This window comes from Primulina huaijiensis, chromosome 3, assembly GCF_012295235.1.
Source record: "Primulina huaijiensis isolate GDHJ02 chromosome 3, ASM1229523v2, whole genome shotgun sequence".
NCBI lineage: Eukaryota > Viridiplantae > Streptophyta > Magnoliopsida > Lamiales > Gesneriaceae > Primulina > Primulina huaijiensis.
Genome location: NC_133308.1, coordinates 22,199,069 through 22,209,488, shown reverse-complemented (window position 1 = coordinate 22,209,488; position 10,420 = coordinate 22,199,069). Strand labels below are relative to the sequence as shown.

Below are 10,420 nucleotides of genomic sequence, written 5' to 3'. Positions count from 1 at the left end.
AGTTTTTTTTTTTTTTTTTTGGGTACTTTCACTGGTTTTCAACAATATAATATACAAACAAAAATAATAATAAAAACTATTTATTATGTCATTATTAATTAGAAAACAACTTGCACCCGCACACAGAAAATTAAACAAAAGTAATTGTTGTGACTTGTGTCACTTCGAGTTTATATATTTTCGAGTAGGTTTTCGTGAGATTGTCTCATGAGACTATATTCATTAAATGGATCGACTCGATATATATCTATCATGAAATATAATATTTTTTTGACATAAAAAATAATATTTTTTTGACATAAAAAATAATATTTTTTATTAGTTATGTCGAGTTGAAGATCAGTCTCATAAAATTGACCAGTAAAATATTTCACAAGAATTTTGATCTTTTTGAAAACATATTTTTAGCTGACTATCTTGATATTTGAAATTTTATCATATGGGATAATTTATGCGTATATTTTAATTAGTTAGATCGATAGGATTCGATTATTTTAATAATAGAATCCGATCAAATCTTCGTTATTTTGTACTGATTATCCATCACACGTCAAACAAAAAATTAGTTATTTATCTAATGTCAATCGAATCCTTGAATATTAAATTACAATATTATCATTCATATCTTTATTTTATTTATAATTATTTAAAACGATAAAAAAAAAAAGAGAGTAAATTTTCATCATGTTGCCTTCAGGCTTCAATGTGATTTGTATGGAAAATAATAATTGGGGATTTTTTAAAAAAGTATACACTTTATTTGGAGTAGTTTTCACTTGTTTATTTTTTATTTTTCTTTTCTGGATGAGTCAATTCAATGCTTTTGTATTAATTTCCCCAATAGAAGGAAAAATATAATTTTATGTACATTTTTTATTATTATTTTTTTCTTTTTTGTGTGATATTTTATATAATTTTCAATTAAAAGATTGTTTACCATATATATTTTCATTGTATGGAAATATAACGTCAGCAAATTTTTAATAAATTGTGCAAAAAATTTCTGTAATCTCTTTTTAAATTTCGGTTAATACTTAGATTTGTCTTCAAATTTAATCAAATATTTTAGTTTTTTCATTAATGATTTGAATTGCAACGAAGATACTTAATTTACTTGTATTGGATAAAATTGAAGATAATATAATTGACATTCAAATCGAGATCAATTTTCACATAATTTAAATGTTGTGTCATCTTATTTTCACTTCCGCGTGTGTTTGTACTTACCAAGTCTTTTTTGACAAGGGTATGGGAGAATTCCCACTACCGTAAGCAGGCCGAGCGAGACGAGCTTCCCAAAAAGCCGGCCCGGGCCAAGGTCAGCATAGCAGAATGAAGGGAACGGCCCTAATGTTGTGTTGGCAAAGCCAACTTCTTGGGTTTCGGGCGGAGAAAAGCGGACGGGGAGACTCGGGTCGGGGCGCAGCATAACTAAAAGAGTCATTCCATTTAGGGCGAGACAGGTTGGGCCGGCACGGGCGGTCTAATGTCCGAGCCGGTTGGTAGACGACGACTACTTCTTAGATTATTATTATTATTATTAGCTAACCCCAGAATGGGATAGAGTAGTTGCATGGCCTATATTTGTCTGATGGTGGTTTTGGAAGTCAACACTTCGGCAACATGTTTGCATCTAGCACGTCGTACAAAAAGTTCAAAGAAGTTGCCGTTTTGAGATATTTATCCAATATAAATATGTAATCAACATTTTGAGGGGGAAAAGAAATCGCAAGAGTAAATTAAAATCTCGAAATATATTTATTTCTAACTGACACTGAACAAACAAAAACTGTACATTGAATTCTGGCAAAGCACAAGAACACCCATTTTGTTACAACTTATGAACACAAAGGGATAGAAAAGAACAAAGAGCTATCAGAATATCCTAATATGCCTATGTCCCATTTTCAAGAAACAACCTTCCGACCATAAAATTTAATAGGTTCCGAATTTAGAACCATATTCCATCGTCAAATAACAAAACTATGTCCTCACTGTTTGCCTGTGGCCGTCTTGCTTCTGCATGTTGACAAATTCTTCATGTTTTTCACTGGTAATGGCGGTTTCGGAGTCATCTTTCATGAGGTATTTGTCAACTTGTGATGCTGCTTGCCTGCCTTCGGCGATCGCCCACACGACAAGAGATTGTCCCCTTCGACAATCACCAGCCGCAAACACGCCTTCCACGTTTGTCGAGAAATGCCCATACTCGGCTTTTAAGTTCGATCTGTTGTCTCGTTCCAGCTCCAATTTGTCCGCCAGTGTCTGAGAGAATCAAGTCCAAACATATTAATGTACGTGCTAAAACATATATATCTAAATAAGATATGAGCGGGAGATGCCGGGATCCAATGAGGGAGAACAGTTGGACAAAATAAATTCGAAACATTCGTGGATTGCCAATATGACATGTACTGTGTCTGGATGAATACCATTTATCAGGGTATAAAATACTAACCGATTCAGGACCGAGGAATCCCATGGCAAGAAGAACTAGATCAGCTTCGATAATCTCCTCGGAACCTTCAACTTCCTTGAATTGAAATTTTCCACTCGCGTCTTTTTCCCAGTGGACACGTACAATCTCAAGTCCTTTCACCGCTCCTTTCTCATCTCCTATGAAACGTTTGGTCAACACCTGATAGGACCTTGGATCCTTCCCAAACTTGGCAGTAGCTTCTTGATGCCCATAGTCTACACGGAATATACGGGGCCACTGCCAAAAGACAAGTAGGAAATTATTTTTCACATCAAGATATAATAGTTGAAAAGAGGATAAACATTTGCTGCTGCCAAAACGGAACAACAGTTGAGAGGATTCTAGAGAAGCAAACAAGTTTCACAACAAAAACTCTTGTATCAAATGTCCATTGAAGTATGTTTATTGGCTTCTCAATCTAAACGCAATCAATAGTCAATAGCTCAATGCTAAAGCCAGAAGATGGGCAGAAGAAGACGATAACAAAACCTGTGGCCAAGGATTTCCTGCAGCCCTAGTACGCGGTGGCTCAGGGAGAAGCTCTAAATTTATGAGGCCACTGCACCCATGCCTGATAGATGTTCCAATACAGTCGGTGCCCGTATCACCTCCACCAATTACTACCACTTTCTTGTCTTTTGCGGAGATGTACTTGCCATCCTGAAGATTGCTATCAAGCAAGCTTTTTGTATTTGAATGCAGAAACTCCATGGCAAAATGGACTCCAGAAAGGTCTCGTCCAGGAACAGGAAGGTCCCTGTCAAATAAATCAAAGATCTCAATTTGTAACATGAACGTGAAAATTTTCCTCACTTTATTTATGATCAATCAAGATCTGCAAGAGTTGCACATATTACCTCGGTTTTGTGGCTCCTACAGCCAAAACAATGGCGTCATTTTCCTCGCGAAGTTTATCTATTGAGTATGAGGAATCTTTTCCAACATTAGCATTGAGCACAAAGTTGACACCTTCTTTTTCCATGAGATTGACCCTTCTCTGGACAACATCAATTTTGTCTGTCTTCATGTTTGGGACACCATACATCATAAGACCGCCTATTCTATCTGCACGTTCAAACACCGTCACAGTGTGACCCATCCGATTTAATTGATCAGCAGCAGCCAAACCAGAAGGTCCACTTCCAATAATAGCAATTCTTTTTCTGAAATAGTGAAGACAATTAGAATCTTATTGAACAACAAAAAGAGATATTGTTTTGATTTTTGATCATCTATTTATGAGAATGTCAAGGTGAAAGTTTAGATAACAATATCAATTAATATCAGCAAACAAAGACTGAAAACGTGAGGAAAGAAAATATACCCAGTTCTCTTCAAAGGTGGCCGTGGCACCATCCATCCCTCCTCAAAAGCTTTGTCTATGATAGAACACTCAATACTTTTGATAGAGACTGGATTTTCTATGATACCAAGAACGCAAGACCCTTCACAAGGTGCAGGGCACACACGACCAGTGAACTCTGGGAAATTGTTAGTCTCCAGAAGTCGATCCAATGCTTCACGCCATCTATTTTGGTACACTAACTCATTGAATTCAGGTATCTTATTCCCAAGAGGGCATCCAGAATTCTCCTACAAGTTTTCATAGATTTTTTTAATTCACTCTAGACGACGTTCAGAAAACAGTTAAAGTACTCGAACCAAACTAAAGAAAAGTGAATCTTCATCTTACCTGATGACAAAAAGGAGTACCACAGTCCATACAACGAGCAGATTGTGTTTTCAGGAGTGGCCCAGGTTTTAATTCTTCCATAACTTCATTCCAGTCATTCATTCGAACATTAGGATCTCTGTATGACACACCCTCTTGCTCATAAGCAACAAAACCCCTATGTTTCACAGCATCTGGAACTCGAGTCGGCCTCTTTGATGTTTCTTCTTCAACCTGTCAACTCAGAAACGATGACCACTAATCAAACAAGCGAGAAAAACTATTTCACAAGCTAAAAGTTCACTAAATGTAACGGCTCAGAAAAAATACGACTGAGGAAAAAACAGCCACCTGAAATTTGGTCAGAAACGCTAGTCACTAATCAAACAAACAAGAAAAACTATTTTACAAGTTAAAATTCACTAAAAGTCAATACTCAGAAGAAAGATCGTGGATGCAAAAATAGTCTACTGGATTTGATAAAAGAATATTTGCAAGTTATGCAAGCACAATGTAACTTTCAATAATTGGAGATGATGCTTAAAATAATAGGGAGCAGGGAGCCTGGAAGAGTTGTAGTAATAACTAAATGTACCACCAAACATCCCAGAAAATTCCAGTTAAATGTCATACACATGTTCATCAATTGACATTTTTTTAAACACCAATAGTAATTCTCATTATTAGGTTTAGTTACCTGATAAAATATAATACATTAAGTAGAACAAGTAAAAAGGTTTCAGAAGAAAATTACCTGGCTGGATTTTTCACTGACAGATGCAGCTGCCAACTTCTTAAGTTCTTCAAAAGCATCTTTCTCCATCAACTCTGCCTCTTCTTGCACCTCAACTTCTCTGGCAGCTTTTTCTGAAGCTGCCTTTGAAATTTCCTCCGCTTTCTTGCTTGCAAGAACTCGTTTATAATCACGAGGAAAAACTTTGATGAATTTTGGCAGAAGAGACTCAAAATCAGTAAGAACTTGTTTCGCTAATTTGCTGCTTGTGTGACGTTGATGCTGTTGTATCATCATTTGGAGCGTCAAAATATCATCCTCTTCGATTACTGGATCAAGATCCACCAACTCAGAGTTGCACCGCTTTCTAAACTTGGAATCAACATCGAGAACATAGGCAACGCCTCCACTCATACCAGCAGCAAAGTTTCTTCCGGTCATACCAAGCACGACGACAGTTCCACCAGTCATATACTCGCAACCGTGATCCCCCACACCTTCCACTACTGCTTTAGCGCCAGAATTCCGAACAGCAAATCTTTCTGCTGCCATCCCATTAAAGTAAGCCTCTCCATTAGTGGCCCCATACAGGGCGACATTTCCAATGACAATATTCTCCTTCGGATCAAATTTGCTTTCTTTAGGCGGATACACAACAATTCTTCCACCTGATAAGCCTTTTCCTACATAATCATTACTGTCACCTTCAAGCTCAAGAGTGACGCCAGAACAAAGAAAAGCTCCAAGACTCTGGCCTGCACTTCCACTTAGTTTGATATGGATTGTATCTGAAGGAAGTCCCACCATATGGAAGCGTTTTGTCACTTCATGGCTTAACATGGTTCCAACCGCTCGGTTTACGTTGCAGATTGGCGACTCAATGTACACAGGAAGACTTTTCTCCAAGGCAGGATTGGCTAATGCTATAAGTTTGTTATCTAAAGCCATGTCCAAACCGTGATCCTGTTTCTGCACACAAACCTGAGCAGCATCTGGCCTAATATCAGCAGCTGGTCGAAGTAATAAGGAAAGATCAATGTTCTTAAGCTTCTCATTGGTGTTAGCAACATCTTTATCCAGTTCAAGCATGTCTGAGCGGCCGACCATTTCATTGAGTGTTCGAAATCCAAGCTGAGACATTATATCCCTCACTTCTTCCGCAAGCATGAAGAAGAAATTGATGACATGTTCTGGTTCACCAGCAAACTTTTCCCTAAGAACTGGATCTTGAGTGGCAATACCAACAGGGCAAGTGTTTTTATGGCACTTCCTCATCATGATACAACCCAGCGTTATGAGAGGAGCTGTGCTAAAACCGAACTCCTCTGCACCAAGAAGGGCAGCAATAGCCACGTCTCTTCCAGTTTTAAGTTGGCCATCTGTTTGAAGAACAGTTCGACCACGAAGATCATTAGCAACTAATGTTTGGTGGGTCTCTGCAAGACCAAGCTCCCAAGGAAGACCAGCACTCTTGATTCCAGTCCATCTCGAAGCTCCCGTACCTCCATCATGACCAGAGATTAAGACGTGATCAGCATGACCCTTAACAACCCCACTAGCAATCACTCCAACACCAGCTTCAGAAACTAGCTTCACACTAATACGAGCCCCAGGATTTGCATTCTGCAGATAGTTTAATGGCCGAAAAAATTGTAAAACAAGTACTGTAAGAGGAAATCACCATTGACATAGTACGCAGATAATAAGGAAGAGTAATCACCGTTAAAATAATCAATTATCAAATGCCTTCATTGGATTGCAAGGGCAACGGTGTAAATAACATGATCGAGTATCAAGAACTACCTTAAGGTCATGAATCAATTGTGCGAGATCTTCAATTGAATAAATGTCATGATGAGGAGGTGGACTGATAAGCCCCACGCCAGCAGTAGAATTCCGAGTGACAGCAATGTCGCCAATAACTTTGTGCCCTGGAAGTTCACCCCCTTCACCAGGCTTTGCTCCCTGAAACATGAAATTTCCAAAAGTCAGCAATACAATCAAAATTTATATAGAAAGTTGGTTATGTAAAACACTCTCAGCAAATATGAATTGCACGTATCACTAAATGATGCAAAGACACCAAAAGGTTCTCTGTATGTACGGCGTCATCTATATCCATATAAGTAAATTCACAAACAAAATGATCCTTTGCTTCAATTGAAAAGATTGTAGCCTATACATGACCTTACCATCTTTATATTTAGGGAGAGAGATAAAGAGATAATAAGTGAGAAAGAATACCTGAGCCATTTTTATCTGTAACTCATCAGCATTTGTCAGATAATAGCTAGAAACTCCAAATCTGCCACTGGCAACCTGCTTAATGGCACTCCTCCTTGGATTCCTTGAACCATCTGCAAGCGGTTCCATTCGAGATGGTTGTTCACCTCCCTCGCCTAAATGCCCAAAAAAAGAACCCGATAAACATCATGGAAGAGGATTCATAGTTGTAAGAAATATAACTAGAAAAAACTACCTGAGTAAACGCAATCCAATTCAAAGTTACTAAAAGACAACAGATAATTGTAAAGTCATTTGCATCGCATAAAATCACTATCGACATTTTATGAAAAAGACCTGGAAGAAAGTGGCATAAGCTTACCGGTGTTAGACTTCCCCCCGATTTTGTTCATAGCAATAGCTAGAGTTGTATGTGCCTCCAATGATATTGATCCATAGCTCATGGCACCAGTACAAAACCGTTTTACAATCTCACTAGCTGGCTGAACTTCTTCAATAGGAACCTTTACTTCAGCCTCTTTAAATTTCAGAAGTCCCCTTAAATTGCAGGACTTATTCAATTCTTGGATGCGCTTAGAATATTCTTTGTAAGCAACCACGCTGTTAGACCTGGCAGCTTCTTGCAACTTTGCCATGGCAAGAGGATCGTTCAGGTGCAGCTCACCACCTTTTCTCCAGTGATAATCACCTGGATTAGGTAGTGCAACAGCCTCGGCACTACCAGGTGGCAACGCACGTGTTGGGAAAGCCAGCTCATGCAACTCAAGTGCATCCTGTGCAAGGGCTTCAAAAGTGGCACCCTCAACTCTGCTAGGGGTTCCAGTGAAGCATCGTTCCATCACCTCTGATGATAGACCCACTGCCTCAAAGATTTGTGCTCCCTTGTATGAGGCCAAAGTCGATATACCCATCTTGGCAAGGACTTTCATCATGCCATAGTTGCTGGCTTTGATATATTTCCTGACAAGCTCATCCTTCGAGTGGAACTCACCGGTTGCTTTTGGTGGAATTTTACCATCAACTTGCAATCTCCAAATGGCCTCAACAGCCAAATAAGGGCAGATTGCATCTGCACCAAATCCTACGAGTGTACAAAAATGGTGTACTTCACGGGGCTCAGCAGATTCGACAATCAATGCAACTCGGGTTCGCTCAAGCTTCTTCACTAAGTGATGATGGACTGCACCAATGGCCATAAGGGAACTTACTGCAACACGCTTTGTTGAGAAAGCTGCATAATTCGATGAACAAAACATTATTGGATTGAAGTGAACTACATAATAATTAAAAGATAAAATAAGATGCAAGGCATTAAATCATTAATTAATGATAAAATTGACGATGTACCTCGGTCAGAAAGCACTAGTGCAGTATAACCCTCTTTGATTGCATTATGTGCCTCAGAGCATATCCTGTCTAAGGTCTCCTCCAAGCCCTTCCTACCACGGTCCTTAGAGTAGGTAATATCGAGAACTTTGCTCCTCCAGCCTCTGTAATTCATTCTTTTTATTGCTTCCATTTCATCAATCGATAGCAGTGGACCTTTTAAAGATAGACGATGGCACTGCTCTTCGGTAGTCTCTGTAAGATCACCTTCTGGACCAATCATGCATTCCATTGAGGTAACTATCTTCTCCCTAATGGGATCGATTGGAGGATTTGTCACCTGAGCAAACATCTGCTTAAAATATTCAAATGTAAGCTTCTCCCTATCAGACATCACAGCCAGTGGAGCATCATTTCCCATAGACCCAAGGGCCTCAATGCCATCTTTTGCCATGGGTAGTAACAGCATTTCTAAAGATTCAACTGTGTAACTGCACAAAAGGTCAACGATCACTTCTTCAAGGACCAATAACGAAAGAATGCATCAAGAACAAGCAAAGTTAAGACATGACATACCCAAATGCCTTCAGTGGAGCCAATAAACCATGGATACCCATGTGTTCCATGTTTTCATCATTGCGAGATACCTAAAATCACAATATTTTTGCTCATAATAAATTATGAAAGAAAATTGAAGTTTTCAATTGACGACGCACAAAACAGATAAAAAGTAACATCCCCAGAAGGTGGAAAAGACATTCAAGAAACTGAAAATAGTGCTAACCGCTACAACTCCAGCTATGGGAGGAGAAATACGGTCAGATTCCCGGACAGATTCAACAATGTCTTTCAATTGTATCTTTTGCCTTTTTAGCCAGTCAGCATAAGGCCTTGCAAGCGAATATTGTTGCTTCAAGGCTTCATCATCTACAACAACATGATTCTCAAAGTCCACGAGGAGCATCATACCGGGATTAAGTCTCCCTTTCCTGGAGACATCCGCTGGGGGAATATCAACCACTCCAACTTCACTTGCCATAATAACTCTCCCACTGTGTGTCACATAAAAGCGACCAGGACGTAATCCATTCCGATCCAATGTTGCTCCAAGATACCGTCCGTCAGTAACTGTAAATATCACATATAAACCAGATATAACGTTTGACACGAAAATGAAATTTTAAATCAGGAGAATCTATGAATATGTTGCTCCAAGATACCGTTTGGTAACTGTAAATATAATACATATAACCAAATATAATGTTTGACACGAAAATGAAATTATAAATCAGGAGAATCTATGAATATATACATGAGATAAGAGCAGGGCCATCCCATGGTTCCATAAGAGCTGAGAAATATTCGTACAAGGACTTCCGATGAGGATCTATGTTCTTATCATTCTGCCAGGCTTCAGGAATCATCATCATTATAGCTTCAGGGAGACTTCTACCAGCTCTAACCAAAAGCTCAAGCACACCATCAAAGGCACCTAAAAATTGATAAAGGCAATTAGATACGTATGCAAAACAGACTAATTGTAGCAGCTTGACTATAGACACTGGTACTTACGGTATTGTGAATTGTGAAAAAATTATTGCCTGTGTGATAAGAACGCATTAAAAGCTATTTAAGAAACAAGTGTGGGAAGAAAAGATTTGGCAAATATATAACCTGAATCTGACGAGCTGGCATCTACAATGGGTAGAAGCTTCTTCATCTCTGTCTTTGACAAGCCAAGCTCCTTGCACTTTAGAAGACCTTCACGAGCTTTCATCCTACATATAAAAACAATCAAATGGATGCCAATGACTTTCTCGCTCGTGTTTATTATCAAAATTTTAGGATAGCCAGCGCAAAGAAGCAACATGCCAGTTCACACACCTACTTTAACGAACAAAATCTGAAAATAGTTTCTTCAATTTCATGTCAGCTGATTGCCACACAAATTGAAAAAATATTCCTA

General features: G+C 38.7%; 1 protein-coding gene across 2 annotated transcripts; it reads right to left on the bottom strand.

The window, feature by feature from the left end:
• Positions 1–1,735: 1,735 nt before the first annotated feature.
• On the bottom strand, positions 1,736–10,251 carry LOC140973765 (glutamate synthase 1 [NADH], chloroplastic). Of its 2 annotated transcripts, XM_073436821.1 has the most exons (16): positions 10,129–10,239; positions 10,027–10,055; positions 9,767–9,946; positions 9,239–9,582; positions 9,031–9,101; positions 8,476–8,945; positions 7,490–8,359; positions 7,129–7,283; positions 6,688–6,849; positions 4,906–6,507; positions 4,173–4,385; positions 3,804–4,072; positions 3,337–3,642; positions 2,969–3,236; positions 2,459–2,716; positions 1,736–2,265 (listed from the first exon to the last, which is right to left on the bottom strand). In XM_073436821.1, the coding sequence occupies exons 3-16, from the start codon at positions 9,882–9,884 to the stop codon at positions 1,984–1,986; spliced, it is 5,388 nt and encodes a 1,795-aa protein (XP_073292922.1). In that variant the 5' UTR covers positions 9,885–9,946; positions 10,027–10,055; positions 10,129–10,239; the 3' UTR covers positions 1,736–1,983. The 2 variants fall into 2 exon arrangements, with proteins under 2 accessions (XP_073292922.1, XP_073292921.1); XM_073436820.1 differs by lacking the exon at positions 10,027–10,055 and having other exon boundaries at positions 10,129–10,251.
• Between the last annotated feature and the right edge of the window lie 169 nt (positions 10,252–10,420).

What these genes read in the sequence shown, in the direction of transcription:
- LOC140973765 (XM_073436820.1), bottom strand. Translation starts at nt 10,231, where the DNA reads ATGAAAGCTCGTGAAGGTCTTCTAAAGTGCAAGGAGCTTGGCTTGTCA. An exon ending in GTAGGAGCCACAAAACCGAG is followed by an intron (nt 3,237 to 3,336) that starts GTAATATGTGCA and finishes TTTATTTGACAG; the next exon opens with GGACCTTCCTGTTCCTGGAC. An exon ending in GATTCCTCGGTCCTGAATCG is followed by an intron (nt 2,266 to 2,458) that starts GTTAGTATTTTA and finishes TGATTCTCTCAG; the next exon opens with ACACTGGCGGACAAATTGGA.